Source organism: Gracilinanus agilis, chromosome 3 (genome assembly GCF_016433145.1).
Source record: "Gracilinanus agilis isolate LMUSP501 chromosome 3, AgileGrace, whole genome shotgun sequence".
NCBI classification, from domain to species: Eukaryota; Metazoa; Chordata; class Mammalia; order Didelphimorphia; family Didelphidae; genus Gracilinanus; species Gracilinanus agilis.
In genome coordinates, this window is record NC_058132.1 from 556,471,689 (window position 1) to 556,496,060 (window position 24,372).

At 34.4% G+C, this 24,372-nt stretch overlaps 1 protein-coding gene across 1 annotated transcript in view; it reads left to right on the forward strand.

Moving 5' to 3' along the window:
• Positions 1-24,372, forward strand: part of MYCBP2 (MYC binding protein 2) — a 344,646-nt gene that overhangs the window by 141,599 nt on the left and 178,675 nt on the right. The window contains exons 27-34 of the mRNA XM_044670580.1: positions 834-925; positions 5,711-5,845; positions 6,090-6,173; positions 8,478-8,574; positions 10,921-11,113; positions 12,938-13,212; positions 15,572-15,793; positions 20,976-21,167. Coding sequence (XP_044526515.1) covers positions 834-925; positions 5,711-5,845; positions 6,090-6,173; positions 8,478-8,574; positions 10,921-11,113; positions 12,938-13,212; positions 15,572-15,793; positions 20,976-21,167 — 1,290 coding nt within the window. The remainder of the gene's footprint in view (positions 1-833; positions 926-5,710; positions 5,846-6,089; positions 6,174-8,477; positions 8,575-10,920; positions 11,114-12,937; positions 13,213-15,571; positions 15,794-20,975; positions 21,168-24,372) is intronic.

The following is a 24,372-nucleotide window of genomic DNA, read 5'->3' on the forward strand; positions in this document are numbered from 1 at the left end:
AAATGTGCGTCAGCCATGGGTGAGGGGAGAGCGGGGGGTGAAGGGGAAAGTAGGGGTATGAAGCATGTAATCAGGTTAAAAATGAATATTAATAAATGCATAAAAAGAAAAAAAAGAAAAAGAAAAAAGTTAAAAGAAAAATTCTTCCATTAATTAATTTTCCCTTATGTCTAGCTCTGTCTCTTCACTTTAAATTTATTTTTCTAGATTATTTACATTATTATCATTGTGATCTCTCCTCTAATGTTCTGCCATACCATATATGCTCAGGAAAATATTTTCCTAGACTCTAGTTCAACTTTCCCTTTCCTCATACTTCTTCATAAACATTTTTACTAACTCCCATTTCTATCTTCTTCTATACTATATTTTGAACAAGTCAAACCACTTTGCTTCTGCCTTGTAATTATTTCCCTAAATTCTTTCTCATTTGGAAACATTCCAAAATGAAGTTAGGAATCTTCACTGCCTTCAAATATTGTTATTCAGCAGTGAAATACCCACCTATATGTAAGAATTTTCAGGTCCTCTTTTATATAAGAAAAATAAAAATTGAAAAATTCAGATGAAAAATAATCATAAAAAATTTAGTCTTTTAAAAAAACTTTATGTATGGTGTTTTTTTAAATGTGGTATTTTTAGATGTTGCCCTGTTTCTTTTAAATGTAAATTAAATTCTTTCTTCTAGGAACAAGTTCTCCATCATTTTTACCTTCATAGTGTTTAATATACTAAGAAATTTCAGAAATCAACAGCAACAACACTATATAAATTCAACAGAATATAAATGACCAAATGATAAGATAAAAATTGGCATTTCTTCCTTCCCCTAGCTGTTTGAGTTGGGTCCAGATGGAGGAGATCATGAAACTGATGGTGACCTTCTTGCAGAAACGGATGTCTTGGCATATGACTGTGCTGCTAGGTAAATGATTTTTATTGTCTTTTTAATAACTTTTAAATTATGTAATAATATTTAATAAGTTTTATTTATAACTTTAATAATTATAAGTTTCTGCTAAATATGCAGGCTTAACATTTTGAACAGTGTGGCATCCATGGCCCTGATAGGGGATGAAGCTGCATCACAGGACTTCTGGGTTGGGGCAGTATGGAATTCTGTGATGCAGCTTCATCCCCTATCAGGGCCACGGATGCCACAACAGAAACTTTAAAATTATCTTTATTATTTTTCATTCATATATTTTAGAAAAGAAAGAGATTTGAATTATTTATCAGATTAAATTCTGTTTTAACCAATATTATATCAAAGTAAATGAAAATGAATCCCTTCCTCACATTATGTTTGTTAGAATAAATAAAATACATATTTTTATAATAAATATAAGAGATAGTTGTATGTTTATTTATTAAAATAGGACATCCTCTATGAAACATTTTTCACCTCATTAGAAGTAGTGATACCACATTGAAGCAGCTTGGGTCAGAGAGTTGCCTGAACAAAGATAGGTGGTCCAATAGATAGAGTGCTGAACCTGGAACCAGGAAGACCCAAGATAAAATTCAGCCTCAGACACTCATCATTTGTGTAACTCTGGGCAGCTCACTTAACTTTTGTCCACCTTAGTTTCCTCAGTTGTAACTGAGGAACTACCCTACAAGGTTGTTGTAAGGATAAAATGAGATAATATTTATAATATATAATATATATATAATAATTATAAGGCACAGTGCCTAACATATAGTAAGTACTTAATAAATGCTTTTCCTAAATAGGCACAACCCCTCAAGAACCCATATTGGACCATACCTTAAATCATTTTTGACTATTCAGTGCTGCAGATTAGGATAAAAAGATGCTCTGTGAGACCAAGTCAGCCTAGAGCTTGTCAGGGAACTCTCAGAATCATTTGGCTCCCAAATAGATTGTATTCAACTCTAGAAGATTTAGTTTTAATAAGATCTAAGAGTTTACTCTTCAGAGTGGTTCAAAGCTTTAGACCTCCTGATTTTTTTACCCTGGGTTTTATGACCAAGAATTCTTCTGCTTTTAGATGGGCAACTGTGATGTGTCAGGTCCTCTGAAATCTCTCTGATTCTTGCTTGTATTTCTGAAAACTCATCAGTATTTATAGTTTTGGGGACACAATCAGGATCTCCTGCAGAAAGACTAATGTTGCTAAGAATGTAGTAGCAAGATTTAAAAAAACAAACCTCTGATTTCTAGTTGTGCTCTGGTTTCTTTGCTTCAAAGGATCAAAGTATGGTAGTAGAAGCATCATGAAGAACAGTGGTGGGGAACAAGTATGTCCAAACCTTTGGTCTCAGGTCAGATAAGAGGAGTGGCTGTTAGGAAAGAGAGTTGAAAGAACTCTGGCATCTTCTTGGAAAGCCAGGTTTCTTTCAGTTTTTATATTTTCTGGGGGAGTTTTGACATGTAAAACATACTTCCACATTAGCCATGTTCCAAGAAAGAAATTGGAGAAAATGTTATCATTTTCATTGATTATCAATTTATTTCTGAAGGTAAATGATAGCACATTTCATATAAATCCTCTGGAATTGTGCTTGTTCATTGCATTGGTCAGAGTTCTTAAGTCTTTCACTATGGATTCTCTTTACAGTATTATTCTCCTCTCAGTAAAAGCAGTCACTTTGGCAGATGGATTGGAGCAAGAGCTCCAAAAGATAGAAGAAACAGCAAGAAAGCTATTATCATAGTCAAGGTATATGAAATGATGAGAGTCTGTACCAGTCTGTGGCCATATGAGTAAAGAGAACAAAATTTGACAATAATAGATTATTTGTGTGGGAGTATGTTTGAAGCACTGAGGTTGCAACCTTGAGTGGACGGAGGTATTGTCAGTAATAGAAAAGTTGGGAAGAATGATAAAGTTTGAGAATAAAGATAATGGTCTTATTTTGTTCTTTCAAAAAGACAATTGATGATGTGTGACTAGAAAGTCAGAAGAAAAATTAGGCCTGGATATGTAGGTTGGGAATCATCTGCATAGAAATGATGATTGAACCTTTGTTAGCTGAGAAATCATGAAACAAAATAGTAGAAAGCAGAAGTTTTCAAAAGTATATTCTGAGGATAGTCAAGGATCTCTCAACTCCTTTCAGAGCATCTGAGAAGTCAAAATTATTTCCATAAGCATACCAATGTATTTGCCATTAAAAATGCTTGTCACTTTTCCAAATCTTTATAAAGCTGGATTTTCTTCAGATATTACAACCCCCCAAAATTACAATATATTTTTTCAAACTATAAACAATTTACTGAGTGCCTACTATGTACCAGATACTGCTAAATATTGAGATTACAAAGAAAGGTAAAGGAAGTCTCTGCTCTGAAGAAGGTCACAATCTAATGGTAGAAACAATTTATAGACAACTAAGTGCAAATAAACTATACAGCATAAGTTGGAAATAATCAGTAGAGTAAGGCAGTAGAATTAATGTGGACCAGGGAAGGCTTCTTGTAGAAGGTAGAATTTTAGCTAAAGCTTAAAAGAAGCTAAGAAAATTAAGAACGGGAGATAAGTGAGAGGATCATAGGCATGAGAGACAGCTAGTGAATATATTTCAGAAAGGGGAAGTGGGATGTCTTCTTCAAGTAGCAGCAAGAAAGTAAGTATCACTGTATCACAAATTTTGTGGAGGGATGAATATATGATATAAGAAGACTGGAAAGGTTGGGAGGGGAGGTTATGAAGGACTTTGAGCGCCAAACAGAGGGTATGATGTTCAAATATCCTAGAGATAGTTAGGAACCACTAGAGTTTATTGCATAGAAGAGTAACATGATCAGATCTACACTTTAGGAAAATCACTTTGGTGACTTAACTAGAGAATGGAATAATGTAAGAAGAGACTTGAGGCAGTCCAATTTACCAACAGGTTATTGCAGTAATCCAGGCATGAGGTGATATGGACCTGCACCAGGATAGTAGCATTGCCAGAGGATGTATGAGAGATGTTAGAAAGATAAAGTTGACAGACCTTGGCAACAGATTGGAAATAAGGGGTGGGTTGGGGCAGTTTGAGAGTGAGGATTTGATGATACCTAAGTTTCTAGGTTGAATTCCAGAATGGGTATGAGAATCTAGCTGTCATCTATTTAGCCAGACATTATAAAGAGATTTACAAAAAATTCGTAAAACAATTCCATTCACTTATTAGCATATGTTAATAAAGGGGCCAGGGCAGACACTCAGGAAAAACTCACTGCTAGCGGAAATATATTGGCTGAAGGTCTAGCTAGAGATAGAGTCTGAAGGTAGGAGAAAAATCAGGAAAGTGCAGTTGCTTGGAAAACACTGGAGAGGAGAGAGTATCCAGAAAAGGGTGATCTACACTGCCAGGGGTCTCAGAGAAGTCAAGAATGAGGATTGGGAGAGAATCATTAGTTTTGACAGTTAGAGAACATTGGTAACTTTGGAGACCCCAATTTCAGTTGAATGAGGACATAATCCAGATTACATGGAATTTTAAAAAATGAATGAGTAAAGTGGAGGCATCTAATATAAATGGTTCTCAAGGAATTTAGGTAAGAAGGTGAAGGAAAGTACAGGATGGTCACTAGTAGCAATGGTTAGATCAAAGATTTTTGCTCGGTTTTTGTTTTTGTTTTTTAAAGGATGGGGGAAACACAGTTGTGTTTGTAGCAGCAGGGAGAGAACCGCTGGATAGTAAGAGAATAAAAATTAGTTAAGAGTGAAGATAACAAAGGGATATTTTTCTGGAGAAGGATGAAATCAAAGATGCATGTGGAGGGCTTAACCTTGGCAAAGAGGAGAGAGACACCTCTTTTGTTTATATCATGAGATCGGCTGAAGGAACTGGAGACATCAAGCTTCTAGAAGAGAAGACTTGTGAGTGAATTGAAGTGGGGAAGTAGTGTAGATATATATGAGAGCTATCTTCCAGTGTTTTTTATGGACTGAATAAGAAGCAGGAATTAAACTTATTCCTAACCTCAGAGCAGAATTTTCAGCAATAGATGAATGGAATATACAGAGGCAAATTTAGGTTTCATGCAAGAAAATATTTTCTACAAATCGGAACTTTTTGAAAATTGAATGGGTTGTCTCAAGAGGGAGATTTTCACTAAAGATCTTTAAGCCAAAGTTTAATAACCTCTTTTTAAAAAATAATATTTTATATTTTCCTCAACTACATTTAAAAACAGTTTTTTTAACCTTCATCTTTTTTTTTAAATTTAAGCCCAATTTTCACCCTTCCTTCCTTCCCCTCCCTCTTCCTTGAGATGGCAAGCAATCTGATACTGATTGTACATGTGTAACTGTGTAAAGTATCTTCCCATATTCATCATACAAACAAAAGAGTGAAGAAAGAAAGTGTAATATATTCTCTGTATTCAGACCCATCAGTTCATTCTCTGGAGGCAGATGACATTTTTTTTTGTCATTGTGTCCTTGAGTTTTGGCTTGGATTGCTGTATTGTTAAGAATAACTAAATTATTCATAAATGTTCATCATATAGCATTGCTGATACTGTGTAAAATGTTCTACTGAATGACATCTTTTCATGTATGTTTTAAAAGAGATTCTTATTCAGGTATGATTTGGCCTTATGGGCTCTTGAGATCACTTCTCACTGAAGTTCTGTAATTCAGTGAATTTCAATTTGATATGCTGCTTTTCATTCATTTTAACTGGGTTTTTATCATATATGTTTTAGTAGCAATCTATAGATTTTGCCATTTTCTAATATTTCTCTCAGAGAAAAATATGCCATGATGTTTGATGAACCAGTTCTTCTACAAGCTGGTTGGTGGTATGTAGCATGGGCTCGAGTGTCAGGACCTAGCAGTGACTGTGGATCTCATGGACAGGCCTCTATTACAACAGATGATGGGTAAGTCTAAAATATAATTCATTATTTCATCAGAGAATGTGCTTTAAGAGCACTGTTATCAAGAAAGTAAAGTCTGAGGACAAGTTTTAAGAGTCCTTGGGACCTCTTTCCTGATTTGTTACATTGAACAGTAGTTTAGCTCTAAGATCAACTTTAAGGTTCCCCTATAAGAATACTGATACATTTCATTGATTAGTTTTTTAAAATAAATGATGTATTTTAATTTTTTTGTATTTTTCTTCAGAGTGCTTTTTCAATTTAAGAGTTCAAAGAAATCAAACAATGGCACAGATGTTAATGCAGGACAGATACCTCAGTTATTATACAGGTATTGTACATATTTTCAAGTAAAATGATTTCTCCCCTCTCTTGTAAATAAGCCAGGAGTATTCTGGAGTAAATAGTTTGAGGAAGGGAAAATTATTTGGGTCTTTGATTATTTTTAAGGCATTTGGTGAAGTAGTTTTGATGTCATGAGAAATATAGACCTCTATTCAGTTGACATTTTTTCAAAGAAAATTTTTGCATTAGGAGAAATCTAAGTGCTTGAGTGGATAGTTCTGGACAGGAAGGACTTGAATTCAAATCCTGCCCCAGATAAATACTAGTTTTATGACCCTGGGCAAGTCACTTAAGCATTTTAAGCATCAATTTCCTTATATGTAAAATGAAGATTTTAATAATAGCACCTGCTTTTAGTTTGTTGTGAGAATCTATTTGTATTGCAAATGAACAATACTTTACAAATATTAAAATGTGTATAAATTCTAGCTATTCTCATTATGAGCATTAAGTTTTGATTGATACCCATCTTGAATTATTTTGCCTATTAAGTAATATTTTTCTAAAAATAACTTTAAGATGTTAAAACTAAAGCTTGTTAATTTTCCTAACATTTTGTTTATAGGATCCAGACATGTTCATCCAAAAGAAAATATTAAATGAAATGAGAACAAAAAGCTTTAACCCTAATTAACCTTCTCTAGGTTTTATGTTCCTTGTTAAATATTTTTAGCATAAATTCAACATTTCCTTACTAATATTTGATTAACATTAAAAGCAACACAATCGGCAAACAATATAAGATACATGCATAAATACATACATGCATTCATAGACATATTTATTTATACATTTATGCATGAGAGGTAGCATGGAATAAGGATAGAGGCCTGACCTTAAGAGTCTACCATATCCGGATTCAAATCTTGCCTCTGCCACCTATCAGCTTAGAGACTACTTAATTTCCTAATATTGCTAGACAATACTCTAAAATTCTAAGTTGTATATGAATTGATAATCTACATCATTGGAACTTAGTAGCACATCATTTTATTAAGTTACAGATATAGGCAAGTTCCCCAATACACATTTGTGTATATTCTTTGAAGATTCTTTAGAGAGATTTTAATTCTTCATGACAGCTTTATGGCATTGACTTAATATTTTCTCCATTATGCTTATGGAAAAAGAACAAATCATTCTTTAAATTAATCAGTGTCTTTGTACTAATATTCTAAATTTTTATGATTATTCTGGTTTTAATGATTTCTCTTTAAAATATAACCAGTGCTAAAAAATAAAAAATTCCAAACTCCAAATATATTCATCTACTCATCTCAAAGATAATTTTTTCTAAGAAAAATATAAAAATCATTTCAGGAACATCATGGAGAATATATTTCATAATCAACTCAAGTATTTTTAGTATCAATTATGTAATGGGTATACTTTATATTTTGTATTTCTTTATCTTAAATTTTGTTTTTAAGAAATTTATATGAATGTATATAAAATTACACATGGTGCTCTTTATATACGATATGCATCAATATAGCAAACTGTTATAAGTATGTATGCTTTTTCCAATACTTCAAATTATAGTCTAGCTCAGTTTTCTAACATCCTGTGTAGTTCTTATTAATGAATTCCCATAAATCCTCTATAAAATGTTTACTGAACATTGTAGAGTATTTATAAGTGGAAATCACATTAAAGAAGAGGCATTACCATGTGCTTTGTTGCTACCCCCTAAGGACCAGGGGATCTTTCCATTTGACTCACAACTGAAACTTCCCGTATGTATAATCTTCCCCCAATAGAAGATGAGCTGGAGAACAGAGGCTACCTGGCTTTTCTTTGTAATCCCCCAAGCTTTGTGCATAGTAAGCATTAAATAAATGCTTTATTCATTCAGTTTAACATTCCAAGAGTTACACATTTTTATATTTCTTTTTTAGGAGTTTATTGCTGTGATGTAAGGCAAAATCTGTATATATTCCCAGCTTCAGTTGTTAAAATTCTCTAATTTTTTTATAATTAGTAGAGAGCACAATATTTTTTAAATTTTATTTTCTTAAGCCCTTACCTTTCATCTTAGAATCAATAGTAAGTAATGATTCTAAGGCAGAAGAATAGTAAAGGCCAGGCATTTGGAATTAAATGACTTGCCCAGGGGGTCACTCAACTAGGAAGTGCCTACTTATCTGCCCTTTAAAGTATCTTTTAAATGACCCACCATGGCATTCATTAAGATCATGTGTAGAAATTTTTATTTGGTTGTATCAGAAGAAAAAAGATATGTATATGTAGATTTCTTGGATCTTCCTGTTGTATATTTACCTTTATGCAGGCTCCCAACCAGTGATGGTAGTGCCTCAAAAGGTAAACAGCAAACCAGTGAACCTGTGCACATTTTAAAACGATCTTTTGCAAGAACAGTTTCCACGGTAAGCCAACTAAATTACTTATTTTGAAGATTCTAGGAAATAGGATCATTTCTAAATTTAACTTAGTATTATTTAAATATACATACTTCTGCCACTTATACATATAAAGAGTATAATAATGAATTCTCAATTTGGCATAAACTTAGATAACTTAATTTCAGTGCTACATAGTCATTAATAAGTGATATAATTGACATTGGTATACTTTATCAAAGATGAAAAGTTGGTTAAAACATCATAGGAAAGATGGAAAAAATACACATATTTCTTCTTAGAGTTCAAGCCTTAGAGTAGCCTCTAGGCCTAATTTGGCCTTGAAGGTCTGTTATGGAACTTTTTATGCATTTAGATTTCCATTTGAGTGAGAGCTACTATAGAAGATCTGTCCTCTCAGATTAAATAGAGGAATGATGCAGCAAACTGGACCTGATTTGTTGTGATCTGTGAACTCTTCATATTAGCCACTTCCTTATAGAGATAAATTTAATATTGCTTCTTATTAATCATTGATAACCACTAGTTTTTGTCCTAATAGATTAAATTTAAATGTAAGAACCTGTAATCCTTGCTGTTCCTTGTGACTTCATCATCTTCTCTTCTTACTGGTGCTGCTGACTAATATTTCACAGTGTATCAAAGTTTGAACAGACCTTATGAATGTTACTTCATTTTAGCAATCTCAAATGTCTCATGTCTGCTCTTCTGTGAAGATATGCTTAATGCATTAGTAAGGTCACTTTTTGCTTTTTAAATTCTTGTCTTCGGTCGTAGAATCAATGCTAAATATCACTTCCATAGCAGAAGAGTGGTAAGGGCTTGGCAGTTGGGGTTAAGTGACTTGCCCCAAGTAGCTGGGAAATGTCTGAGGCCAGATCTGAATTTAGGACCTCCTGTTTCCAGGCCTGGCTCTCGCATCCCAATAAGTTACCTTTATGTAATGCTTCAGAGTTGAGAAAACATTGCCTAGTATTTCATCCATTCCCCCAACAGTTCTTCAAGGTCAGGATTATTTTTCTCTACTTTTATGGAGGAGGAAACAAGTCTCAGACACTGAATGAGTTATAAGTGTTATTGGCAAGTAAGTGTCAGAGGCACAGGGGCGTCATTCTTATTATGACATCTTAATAAAAAATAATTACTTTGGCCTATGCTTCATATCGCCTCAGATTGATCTCTTAGTAGGGGCAGCTCATGGCTTAGTGGATAGAACTCTGGGCCTGGAGTCAGGAAGAGTCGAGTTTAAATCCAGCCTCAGACACTGACTAGTTGTGTGACCCTGGGCAAATCACTTAATCGCTGTTGGCCTCAGTTTCCTAAACTATAAAATGGGAATCATAATAGCATCTACTCCTAGGGGATTTTTATGAGGATTGAGTAAGATAATTGTAAAGCACTTAACACAATGCCTGGCACAGGGTAAGAAAATGCTATATAAATGTTAGCTAGTAGTTGTAGTAGTAATGGCAGCAGCAGCAGCAGCAGCAGCAACAGCTCTCTAAAAATTCTTTTTGAAAGTTAAGTTTTTTAACTATAGTTAAATTATAATAAACTTTCAATTCTTGGCAAATCCTCTTACCAACAGAACTTTGAATTCTTTTGATAACACTCTATATCCTTTTGTTGAATATCTGTCATCAGGCAACCTGTGGTCCAATTGAAGCTAGAAAGAAGTACTACTACTTCATTCTGTTACTATTTTAAAAGGGATTTTTTTTTTTTTTGGAAATTTGAAAACATTTATCACATTTTTTTGTCCTTAATTAGTAGAATGTAGAGTTTAGGAGTTTTCCCCCCAAAAAATGAGTATACTATTATATTAGTAGTTGATTACATACTCTCTTTTTATGCAACATAACATATAAAAGTTATTATATTATTATATGAAGAAATAAAGCAGATATAGGATCTGGACCTGTGATTTATTTGACATAGGGAATTCCTAGGTTTAGGAAACTATTTATCAATGCAAAATTGCCATCATCTTGGCAACCTATTGAGTTGCCTTTTACTGAGAAGTTTGCCTGCTTAGGGTCACACAACCAGTCTGTGTCCAAAGAAGGGCCTAAATGAAGGACTTCTTGGATTTTTTTTCCTATTCAATTCTAATGTTGCCTCTCTATATATAATCTTTTATTAATTTGTGTAAATTAAACTTTTTGCTCATTTTTAATGTAATTCTTCTGTTGTAAACTTGATAAATAAAAGCACTTTGAAATTTTTGGTTTTTAAAAGGTGTTAGGTAAGATTTTGAGGCAGAATGTCATCCTTTTGCCTAATCATTTCTATTTTTCAATACTTTATATCCATTGAACTAATAATGCTTTATTTTTTCCTATTTTGTTACAGGAATGCTTTGATTCATTGTTGAGCATCCTTCATTGGAGTTGGACCACTTTAGTCTTAGGAGTAGAAGAACTTCGGGGATTAAAAGGATTCCAGTATACTGCTACCCTTCTTGATTTAGAGAGATTGCGTTTTGTGGGTACTTGTTGTCTAAGGCTGTTACGTGTCTATACCTGTGAGATTTACCCTATGTCAGGTATGAATTTTGTCAGGGAAAAGTCTTCTGAACACTTTAAGTATACTATTACCAATTATTAACAATTTTCTTCATTTGAAACCATTTTTGGCTAATATTCTTTTCCATTATTATATGTTGTTTCATTAACATAGGTCCAGGTCTGTAATCATAAATAGTAGGTCATGTTGACTTATCTTTTTTTTAATAAGTATTTTATTTTCCCAATTACATGTAATGACAATTTTTTACATACATTTTCTAAAATGATAAGATTCAAATTGTTTTCCTCACTCCCTTCTCTCCGCTCTTGGAAATGGCAAGCAATGTGATTTGGGTTTTATGTGTATTATCATGCAAAACATACTTTCATATTGGCCATTTTAAGAGGATACTCATTTAATGAAGCCAAAACCCCAAAGTCAAAACACAAATGAACTAAAGTGAAAAATAATATGTTTTGATCTGTATTCTGACTCCAACAGTTCTTTCTCTGGAGGTGTATAGCATTCTTTTTCATAAATCTTTCAGAATTGTCCTGGATCATTGAGTTGCTGAGAATAGCAGTCTTTCATAGTTGATCATCGATACAATATTGCTGTTACTGTGTACAGTCTTTCCCTGGTTCTGCTTATTTCACTCTGCATCTGTTCATGTAGATCTTTCCAGCTTTTTCTGAAATCATCTTGCTTATCATCTCTTATAGCACAATAGTATTTCATCACCAACATGTACTGCAATTTGTCCAATCATTCCCCAATTGATGGACATTCTTTCAATTCCCAGTTCTTTGCCACCGCAAGAAAAGCTGCTATACATATTTCTGTACAAGGAGGACCTTTCCCCTTTTGTAAAAAATCTTTTTGGGATACAGACCTAGTAGTTCCAAATTGCCAGAATGGTCATAACTCTACCAACAATTCATTAGTGTCCCAATTTTGCCACATCCCACTCCAGGCATTTTTCATTTCACTTTATTGTCATATTGACCAATATGATAGGTATAAAGTAGTGCCTCAGAGTTGTTAGCATTTTTCTAATGAAGATTAATTTAGAACAATTTTTCATGGGATTATCGATAGCTTGGTCTCATCATCTGAAAACTGCTTGTTCATATCCTTTTACCATTTGGCAATTGGGGAGACTTGCCATTTTTAAAATAAAAAGACATGTTGAGTTCTAACGAAGTATTCTAGGTAAATATGTTGTTTTATTGGCCAAATGTATTCATTTTGGATAACTGAATTAGAATTTTAAAAACAATTCATTTATGAGTACCTACAAAAACATATCAAGGGTGCAGCTGGGTAGCTCAGTGGATTGAGAGCCAGGCCTAAGAGACGGGAGATCCTAGGTTCCAATCTGGCCTCAGAAACTTCCCTAGCTGGGCAAGTCACTTAACCCCCATTGCCTAGCCCTTACCACTCTTCTGTCTTGGAATCAATATTCCAAGAATATTGGTTTTTTTTTATGTTTTTTTTTTAAACCCTTACCTTCCATATTGATTCCAACATGGAAGGTAAGGGTTTAAAAAAAACAAAACATTTCAAATTTTATACTCTGGTTCTATATCAGTTCTGGAAGCCTTATAGTAAACCAAAGTATTTTGAGTATTTTGACTTAATTATTAAAACTAATTTGAGTGAAAAATATTTTATTTGTATTAAAAAGATAAGCAAAATAATTTAATTTTGTGTTACAGGCAAATTGTAACTTGTTTCATTGCTTATGTATAGATATTTAGTTTTTTACATATACAAAAGAATATAAGCTATGCATTTTAAGAGAGAGTACTTATTTCACTATCATTAGTACATTTCCACTTCATTTTTCTCCCCCTTATAGCTACTGCTAAAGCAGTTGTAGAAGAAACAAGTAAATTGGCAGAATGTATTGGGAAAACCAGAACTTTGCTACGAAAAATTTTATCTGAAGGAGTGGATCACTGCATGGTCAAATTGGATAATGATCCCCAAGGGTATCTCAGTCAGCCATTGAGTCTTCTGGAGGCTGTCCTTCAGGAATGTCATAACACCTTTACAGCCTGTTTTCATTCTTTCTACCCAACCCCTGCCCTGCAGTGGGCTTGCCTTTGTGATCTTCTGAATTGTTTGGATCAGGTATGTTAAGTACCACAATACACTTGTAGAAATTCTCCTGTCTTAAATCATATGTTTAAAAAAAAAGAACACAAATATGTTCTGGATTATAAACCCTGACAAAATTTTAGATTCTCCTAAATGTTTGATATTCTTGATGTGGATTGATATATGCTACACCACCCAATTTTATTATATAATTGCTCTGTGCCAGGTGGTTTATATGAGGTGCTAGGATATAAATGCAGAAGTGAGATAATCTCTCCTCTCAAGGAGCTTATGTTCTACTTAGGAAGTTTAATAGTTTCATAGACATGTTCACTCATGTTGCTCATGAAATAAATACACAGTGATTATGCAAGGAAGACACAAACAACCAAGGGACTCAAAAAAGGCCTCAAAAGGGAAGGTGTTTTTAAGAGAAGTTTTCTAAAAACTAGAGTTCTAGGTTTCTAGAAATTAGTTATTCCAGGCATGGGCAAGACCTTTTGAAAACACATAGAAACTGAAGATGGACTGTCCTGGAGAAGAACTACAACTTGGAATAATAACATTTAGACATTACTAAATATTCCTCTTTATTAGCTAAGTTTAGGTTGGATTCCCTGTACAAATATGGCACAATGGTATTCATTTCCAGGGTTAAGTCTCTAATTTGAGGAAGGTAAATACTGAGCTCCACAAATTTATGGCTTCAGTACTAAACAGTGCTCAAGCTACAATTATTCCCTTGCTGCCACTTCCATTGCCATTATAACAGAATTGTCCATTTTCTAAATGTAGCATATTGGTACTTTGGAGAGGGGAAGGGGAAGTGTGAGATTAGAGATTAAAGTGGATTTAAAGTATAGAATTTTGCTTTACAGCCAGTTTAAAACATTGAAGGATTAAATCTAACGTTTTTTCCTCTGCTTTGTTTTTGCAAAATAAAATCTTATATTTTATCCTAATTTTTTTATTTTGCTACCCATTTTTTCTGAATAACTAGCATGGAATAAGCAGATAGTATCATTAAATTAAAAATGCCATTTTCTGGTTTCTTCTAGTTGCTAAACAGTAGTGTAAATCAAGATTAGGAGAAAATTTTAATACTTTTCCACAATGTTATATAAATATAAAGGACATGAAGTTGCCACTAGTCTTGAAATAATCTTTTTAAAGGTGGTACTGAAAAAAGACCAGTCAGGAGCAACCATAAGCAAGGAAGGATTCCTTGAACTCTACTTCATTTTTTTTTTCATCTCCAGAGAATCAGTAATTGATCTTAAATTTTGTTTTTGTTTTTGTTTTTTCCTTTTTTAAAATTTAGAATATTTTCCCATGGTTACATGATTCATGATCTCCTTCCTTTCCCTCCCCCTTCCCAGAGCTAACAATCAGTTCCACTGGTATCATTGTTCAAAACCTAATTCCATGTTATTCATATTTGTAATAGAGTGATTTTTTAACATCAAAACCCCAATCACATCCCTATCACACTATTTGATTATCATATATTTTTCTAATGCTTTTCTGGTTCCACAGTTCTTTCTCTGGAAGTGGAATAGTGTTCTTTCTCCTAAGTTCCTCTGAATTGTCCTGGGTCATTGCATTGCTACTAGTAGAGAAATCCATTACATTTGATTGTGCCATAATGTATCAGTCTCTGTGTACAATATTCTCCTGGTTCTGCTCCTTTCTCTATGCATCATTTCTGGAGGTCATTCCAGTTCACATGGAATTCCTCCAGTTCATTATTCCTTTCAGCACAATAATATTCCAGCACCAACATATACCACAATTTATTCATCCATCCCCCAATCGATGGACAAACCCCCCCCCCCCCCCCATTCTCCAATTTTTTGCCACCATAAAGAGCACAGCTAAAAATATTTTTGTACAAGTCTTTTTTCTTATTATCTCTTTGGGGTACAAACCCAGCAGTAGTACGGCTGGGTCAGAGGGCAGGCAGTCTTTTAAAGCCCTCTGCACATAGTTCCAAGTTGCCCTCCAGAATGGTTGGACCAATTCACAACTCTACCAGCAGTGTATTAGTGTCCCAATTTTGCCACATCCCCTCCAACATTTATCATTTTCCATTGCAGCCTATTGGCCAGTCTGCTAGGTATGAGGTGTTACCTCAGAGTCGTTTTGATTTGCATTTTTCTAATCATGAGGGATTTAAAACACTTTTTCAAGTGCTTATTGATAGTTTTGAACATCTTTGTTTTAAAGTAAACATTAATGCTTGTTTTTATAGAACTTCGAAGGAAAAGTTGCCATCTACATTTCATTACTATTACCTCTTAATTCCAAAAACATTTTCATGGATCTCATGCATAAGAAAAGTTATAACTTCAATTAATCTATTTTGGTGTGGGGCCTGGGTCTTTTTTCAAAGGATATCCAAGAAGCAAATTTCAAGACATCAAGTAGCCGATTGCTTGCAGCTGTTATGTCAGCTTTATGTCACACATCTGTCAAGTTGACCTCTATCTTTCCCATTGCCTATGATGGAGAAGTATTGCTTCGATCCATTGTTAAACAAGTCAGCACTGAAAATGACTCAGCCCTTGCTCACCGATTTCCTCTGTTGGTAGCACACATGGAAAAACTCAGTCAGGTGAGAATTTATTTTGAAGTATTTCTTGTTGTCTTCCAAGGTAAATAAATTTAGCTGGCTTTTAGTTACTAAAATTAAGAAATGAAGCCTTTTATTTTTTATTTATTCTGATCTGCTGTCAAATATATTTTCACAAGACTGACCTAAAGAAAATTCCCAGTTCTATATCTCTAGAATAAGTTTAATTTTGATACAATTTATCCAGAATCATTAAATGATCAGTTTTAGTGTGGCAAAGCATTACCACAGAGAAATGTGAGCCTTAAAATTATTTTTAGAAGAGAATGCTAATAACATTTGAAATTCAGTGCAATTTCCTGCTATCTAAAATCTAATTAAACAATCCAAAAAAATATAAGTTCATGATTACTTTTCTGAATATCTTTTTTTTTTATTTCTTATGCCTTTACAAAAGACACTGCAAAATCTTTTTATTTTTAATGAGTTCTTCAGTTTCAAAATGTAGAAAATGTGATATAAATTCACAAAATAATCACTGAGATTTTAATTAAATATTAAATGTCCTCTAGTATAGTTGAGATTCAAAAAAATCATCAATTTTTTTAGTCAGTTGTGACCTCAATTGAACACTATACATCAGAAGGCTTAATGAAGTTAGCATTATGATTGTCATCCTATAATGTTAACTTTCTTAGAGTTAAATGTTTTTGCTATATGTTCAAATGATTTATTCTAAATTAATGAATTTTCCTTTTATATTTGTATAAACCTTAATTTTGATTTGAACATTTTTGTTGTTTTTACCATTCTTGGATTTGTGAATTAACTGGTATTTTAGTAATATATCAGAAAATATAAAATAATTATTTTTTAAATTAAAGAATAAATGTTAAATTATTTGCACAGAGACTGAGGCATCCAGTAATTATGATTTCCTAATCTTAATCATGACTACAGAAGACTAATAAGAGATATATAGACAACAGTATAGAAATGAACATTAGTGGGGTTAATTATGTACTATCACATATTAAGATTAAAAATAATAAAGAGTATTTTAATTAAAGCCATGCTGATAGATAGTCATTAGACCACGAGCTTGTAAGAATTCAAAACTACCGCTTCAGCCATAATAACCTCCCCTCTCATCCTGCACCCAGTAGCTAAAGAGAGCCGCTAAAGATGCTTACTTTCGGATTTCCTCTCATTTTAAACTGTTCTCTGCGTGGTGACGCAGGTGTCCCCACGCCCAAAGAACTGGAACCGGAAACCCGTTGGACCACAGGAAATGTAGTTTGATAGTTCCCACGTGTCCATAGAAAATATATATACTTTTAAATGGCATTTCCCAAATTCCTCTTTTACAATTCCCCCTGAGGTCCGGCAAAAAAAAGGTTAGCCCTTTTTTTTTCGCTGGACCTGTAAAAATAGACAACTTCTAAAATTTAGGAATTTGGGGGATAAAAGAAATGGATAAACAAATGGATAAAACTAGCCGCATTGACAAAAAAAAACAATTTGGGGGCAGTCCCCTATTGGTATAACAGTGTACAATTAGAACAAATTGCATTCAACTCAATTTCAACTCCCCATAGTTCAATCAACTGCACCCCAAAGTTCAAATTTGGTCTTCATGGTACAGTGAAGGCTTTTCAGACATCTTCATGGTGTCTTCACCAAACAGGTTCGTCGTCTGGATTCTGGGGAGATGGCAAGATCCTTATCCTGAAATTATTCTCAAAAGAATTTAAACTTTACATTATAGATTACAAAACATACATTTTCTTCTAAGATTTACACAATTCCCCCTGAAATTACTCCTAAAAGAGTTAAATATACATAGATTTTGACATTATCGAATTTTAAAAAACTTAACAGACATCCCATCCCCCTGAGGGAAATTCTAAACACACCTTTTTTTTTTTTTTTTTTTAAAGGGGTACCTCAGGTCAGCTAAGGATGGCAAAATAAAAAGAATAAAATTCAAGAAAAAAGAAAATTAACTTGTGAATGAAATGTAAAATGTGCAAAAAATCTAGGGAAAATAAACTTAGACCTTTGAATGAAGGCCTAATTAAAGTGAATTCAGCAGTTTGCAATTACCCATTTAGGGCCAGGACTAAAGGAAATGTCTCTCTCTGATCTGATTTACCATCAGCTTTTCAGGGAAGTGAGCCAAATAAGTAACCAATCTTAGGTGCTTTCTAGGAATCTAAGTCGAGGGGACCCACGTCCTCTAAAGTTTTAGAAAAGACTGGGACTCCAGGACTCAAAGCCCAATTTCCAAGCCCTAAAATATTGGCATAGAACTCCTGCAATCCATGCAGATTTTAGTCAGTCAAGTCTCTGACCATGTGCTTTCTTTAGCACGAATTAACGGCTTTCATATTCCCTTCTGGAATCAGAGAGGCATTTAATCATAATCCCATAGTCTCAAGGCTCTTCAGGTGTTTGCATTAAGCTTATAAAAAAATGAATGATTATATATGTACTTCCAGTACAAGATGAGAAAAAAGGAAAAATCAATTTCTCTAATTAAAAAAAATGTTTTAAAAATCAAATATATATAGCTCAGAATTAGAAGTGTTATGTTACCCAAAAATGAGGTTTTCTGTGAGAGAAAATGGATCTTACAAATAGAAAATTCACAATGCACATTCAAATAGAGTACCATAATTTCCAATAGCACATTTTAAAGCAAGAAACAATGATGTTTAAAATCATATACTTGTTACAACTTGTAAATCTTGGCAAAGAGTTTCTCAACAAACTCTGTTATTGCTTCCATAGCAAAATCTGATATTTAAAAAAAGAAACCTTCTGGTTTAAGTTATCCTCAGATAAGAATATACAGGAGCTCCTTGGCTTCCTGTTTTAAAAAATCCTGGGTAGGAAATGCTTCTACCAATTTAAGGCAATAATGTCTCTTATAATAAAATATATAAAAGTTTTATCCTTTAAGACAACAATTCTTAAGGATTTAAAGTAAGACCTCTTGTAAAATTACAAGGTAATTCTCAAAGCATGGAAACTTCCAAGTTTCTTTATAATTATCAAGACAGAATAAATTTTTTTTTAATTTTAAACCCTTAACTTCTGTGTATTGACTTATAGGTGGAAGAGTGGTAAGGGTAGGCAATGGAGGTCAAGTGACTTGCCCAGGGTCACACAGCTGGGAAGTGTCTGAGGCCGGATTTGAACCTAGGACCTCCAGTCTCTAGGCCTGGCTCTCAATCCACTGAGCTACCCAGCTGCCCCTAAGACAGAATAAATTTTAAAAGACATGTGCTCTATAAATGCAGTAGTATCAGATCAACAAGCTGGTCAAAACCTCTTACCAGTTCTAATAGATTTTTCTCATTATTTGGGAGTTACAATAAAATCATAAACAGAATTAATCTAGCAGCCACAAACTTCATTAACTTAAAATGATTCAGTGCAACAGGAAAATCAACGAAAATAAACAAGATTAATTTACAAAACTAATTAGCAAAATACAGTAAGATACAGTCTCTTTAAAAGTCATTCAGTTCTGAAAGGTTTTTTGTTTTTTTTTTTTATAATCAGTCTTTGCTCAATGTTCTGAGCTGTTATGGGGTGAAATTTCTTCCCCTAAGTTCAGTTTTTAATAATCACAAAAGTTTGAATAGGCCATGCGCCCGAGAGGTTCAGAAGCTAGGTCCACGTGGGCTCGGGGTTAGAGAAAAGCTTAGGTCAGTTTTGTAGAAAATCCCACGTGTAGAGCTTGTGTGGGTGGGAGTTGCCTAAATTAGGTCTTTAGAGAAACACGTGGAGGGCTAGAATGCAGGCCATTACCAAGGTAGCGTAGTGGAAATATATTACCCAAGCCTAAGCAGTAGCGGCAGAAGTTTCTGAAAATCAGCAGCTGGGGGTCATTGCTGTTGGGGCTGGGGTTCTGGGCTCAGAACAGGACTAGCAGCACCAGCGAGTCTGCTCTGGTGAGTCAGCAAAAGCGGCGGAGATCATAGGCACTGGAACACTGGCTTGTAGTCAGGAGATAAGCTGCAAGAAGAAACTGGCTGGGCTCTCTGGCGTTTTTGCATCCACAAAGGGCCACCAGGCCCGGGGCATTGAGCAAAATAATTCGCAGCCCAGCAGCCATTAAAGCCATTGTCTATCTTCCCCGTAAAACAGCCTCTAGGCTGGAGAAAATCGGGAGAGGACTGGGCGAGGAAAAAGATCGCTTCTGAGACTCTGGGTCCCAGAGCTGCATGTCTTCCTCTTAGACTATCTAAAAAATGGAGAATTCTTAATCCAAACTTTGTAAGGTTACCATAATTATTATGATAAAAAATAATAAATACTGCTATAATTATAGAAATTAGTATTTTAATTAAAGCCATGTTGATAAAGTCATTAGACACATGCTTGAAAGAATTCAAAACTGCCACTTCAGCCATAATTACCTCCCCTCTCATCCTGCACCCAGTAGCTAAAGAGAGCCGCTAAAGACGCTTACTTTCAGATTTCCTCTCATTTTAAACTGTTCTCTGTGTGGTGACGCAGGTGTCCCCACGCCCAAAGAACCGGAACCGGAAACCCGTTGGACCACGGGAAATGTAGTTTGATAGTTCCCACGTGTCCATAGAAAATATATATATACTTTTAAATGGCATTTCCCAAATTCCACATTTACACACAGTTGCACCTAGGTGTTTTGATAGCATTACACATAAAATACACCAGTGATTAGAGAGAAGAGGAAATGCCATTATAAGGAATTACAAGATCAAAGACTGAGATTTACCCCAAACTAGTATGAAATTATATACAATTTCTTTTGTAGTTTCAAATCTTGTTTACTCCTCTGCAAATTAAAATTGATACCAATCCTTGTTAAAATAAAAAACAACAGGTAGCTCCTGAAATCAGTAGATCCTGTTGGAGTCTTTGTTCTGGCATTTAATTAGCTTTGTGAATTTGGGAAGACACTTCTAACTTTACTTCAATGTCAAATAGTTAAGTTTGCTGTAAATTTTTAAAGTGAGCTGTTTTTACTACAGAAATGAGAAAATCATAAAGGAGTAAATAAATGAAAAGTGAGTTTAGATGCTGAAAATTCTCTTAAGGCAATGGAATTTTTATTCAAGAATGAACTTTAAAAAACATCTTTAAAACAATTACTTTGAATATATGTGCATATAGAGAAAACTAAGGTAACATTTTTAATATATTCTGTTTTTATATCCCTACATTATAGAGTGAGGAGAATATCTCTGGAATGACAAGCTTTCGTGAAGTTCTGGAGAAGATGTTAGTTATTGTTGTGTTACCAGTCAGAAATAGCCTAAGACGGGAAAATGAACTTTTCTCCTCTCATCTAGTCTCTAATACCTGTGGGCTACTTGCTAGTATTGTGAGTGAACTTACAGCATCAGCCCTTGGATCTGAGGTAATAATTGTGTTTATTTAAAATAATTTATTTATAATATGCACTGGCTTTAAATCATAAGATTTTTTAAAAATGTATTTTCCTTTTTTTATCTTTTAAGTTTATTTAATTAATTAATTTAGGGTATTTTTCCATGGTTACATGAATCATGTTCTTTCCCTCCTCTTCTTCCACCCTCCTCCCATAGCCTATGAGAGATTCCACTGGGTTTTACATGTGTCATTGATCAAGACCTATTTCCATATTATTAATATTTGCCCTAGGGTGATCGTTAGAGCAGGGGTCGGCAATGTATGGCTCTCAAGCCATATCTGGCTCTTTTGAGGGCCAGATATGGCTCTTTCTGCAGGAGCCATAAAATCAATTTTTTTTTCAGGCGCTGTTACAGGAGCGTGCACTGTGAGCACTGTACAGCTCTCACGAAATTACATTTTAAAAAAATGTGGCGTTTATGGCTCTCACTGCCATAAAGGTTGCCAACCCCTGCTTTAGAGTCTATGTCCCCAATCATATTCCCAACAAACCATGTGATCAAGCAGTTGTTTTAAATGTATTTATTTTTAAACCCTTGTACTTCGGTGTATTGTCTCATAGGTGGAAGATTGGTAAGGGTGGGCAATGGGGGTCAAGTGACTTGCCCAGGGTCACACAGCTGAGAAGTGGCTGAGGCTGGGTTTGAACCTAGGACCTCCTGTCTCTAGGCCTGACTCTCACTCCACTGAGCTACCCAGCTGCCCCCTTAAATGTATTTTCAAATAAAACTAAGCACATTACTAAAAAAAACTGGCAAAACTTTGTTTCATATATACTTCGAATATTTGTGTCCTGGTAAATCCAGCCCCTTTAGCCATGCTTTAAACCTTTTTTTTTTTAAACCCTTACCTTCTCTCTTGGAGTCAATACTGTATATTGGCTCCAAGGCAGAAGAGTTGTAAGGGCTAGGCAATGGGGGTCAATTGACTTGCCCAGGGTCACATAGGTGGGAAGTCGCCTCCCATCTCTAGGCCTGACTCTCAATCCACTGAGCCACCCAGCTACCCCTTAATTTTTTTTTTTTAAGACAGCAATACAAAGTAAGGTTTTAGTTGGGAAATTGAGGCTCACAAAACTCAAAGTCCTGGAATATTTTGTAATCACAAAAGTGTGATAGAGTCAAAAGAACAATAAATTAAAGATTAAATGCTTAAGGTTCTACCCAAGGGGTTTTGCCCCTTGGTGACTTTGTATCTGTGCCCAAATCATTTCATTTTTTTTGTCCCTCAGTTTTCTTATCTCAGCAGTGAAAAGTCAATCATTAATTCAGTAAGGATTTATTAAATACCTGATACCATTATTTGAGGAGAAGACTTAGAAGAATTTAAATGTTTTGAGGCATTCACAAAATTGATATACCTCTTAACTTTGAAGGTATTGAATACATTGTGTTTGTTATCAAAGCATAGTATTTAAAAGCTACCAAGTATTCTGCGCCTTTAGTTCCCAGATTTCTTATTGGGAACTTCTTGTGACTATTAACTTGTGTCATCTTAAAAATTTATAGAATTTACTTTTATTACTACTTTTTTGTTGTTCTTAGTACATTTCTCTAGTATCTTTCTTTAGATTCTTTTCTTCTTGCCCCCCATAGATAAACTGTGGTGATCCATTCTTTTCACCTTGGAATTATCTACTTCAGTCCAAATTTCAATTCAAAAGTCTGAAGAAACATTCTTTGTTTTTTTAACATTTAATAATATTTATTTTGTAGAAAAGTTAACATGGTTACATGACTCATGCTCTTACTTTCCCCTTCACCCTCCAAGTCCCCCCCCCCATTAGCCAATGCACATTTCCACTGGTTTTGACATGTGTCATTGATCAAGACCAATTTCCAAATTGTTGATAGTTGCATTGGTGTGGTAGTTTCAAGTCTACATCCCCAATCATGTCTGCCTCAACCCATGTGTTCAAGCAGTTGTTTTTCTTCTGTGTTTCCACTCCTGCAGTTCTTCCTTTGAATGTGGGTAGCATTTTTTACCATAAATCCCTCAGAATTGTCCCGGGTAATTGCATTGCTGCTAGTTCAGAAGTCCATTACATTCTATTTTACCACAGTGTATCAGTCTCTGTGTACAATATTCTGGCTCTGCTCCTTTCACTCTGCATCAATTCCTAGAGGTCTTTGCAGTTCACATGGAATTCCTCCAGTTTATTATTCCTTTGAGCGCAATAGTGTTCCATCACCAGCATATACCACAATTTGTTCAGCCATTCCCCAATTGAAGGACATCCCCTCATTTTCCAGTTTTTTGCCACTACAAAAAGCGGGGCTATAAATATTTTCATACAAGTCTGTTTATCTATGATCTCTTTGGGGTACAAACCCAGTAATGGTATGGCTGGATCAAAGGGAAGGCAGTCTTTTATAGCCCTTTGAGCATAGTTCCAAATTGCCAGCCAGAGTGATTGGATCCGCTCACAACTCCACCAGCAGTGTATTAATGTCCCGATTTTGACACATCCCCTCCAACATTCATTACTCTCCCCTTCTTTCATTTTAGCCAGTCTGCTAGGAATGGGTTGATATCTCAGAGTTGTTTTGATTTGCATTTTTCTAATTGTTAGAGATTTAGAACTCTTCCTCATGTGCTTATTGATACTTTTGATTTCTTTATCTGAAAATTGCCTATTCATGTCCCTTGCCCATTTATCAATTGGGGAATGGCTTGATTTTTTATACAGTTGATTTAACTCCTTGTATATTTTAGTAATTTAGACCCCTGTCAGAGATTTTTGTTATAAAGATTTTTTCCCAATTTGTTGTTTCCCTTCTGATTTTGGCTGCATTGTTTTTGTTTGTACAAAAGCTTCTTAGTTTGATATAATCAAAATAATTTATTTTACATTTTGTAATTTTCTCTAACTCTTGCTTGGTTTTAAAATCTTTCCTTTCCCTGAGATCTGACAAGTATACTATTCTGTGTTCACTTAACTTATTTATAGTTTCCCTCTTTATATTCAAGTCATTCACCCATTCTGAATTTATCTTGGTGTAGGGTGTGAGATGTTGATCTAAACCTAATCTCTCCCATATTGTTTTCCAAATTTCCCAGCACTTTTTGTCAAATAGTGGATTCTTGTCCCAAAATTTGGGCTGTTTGGGTTTATCATACACTGTCTTGCTGAAATCACTTACCCCAAGTCTATTCCACTGATCCCCCCTCCT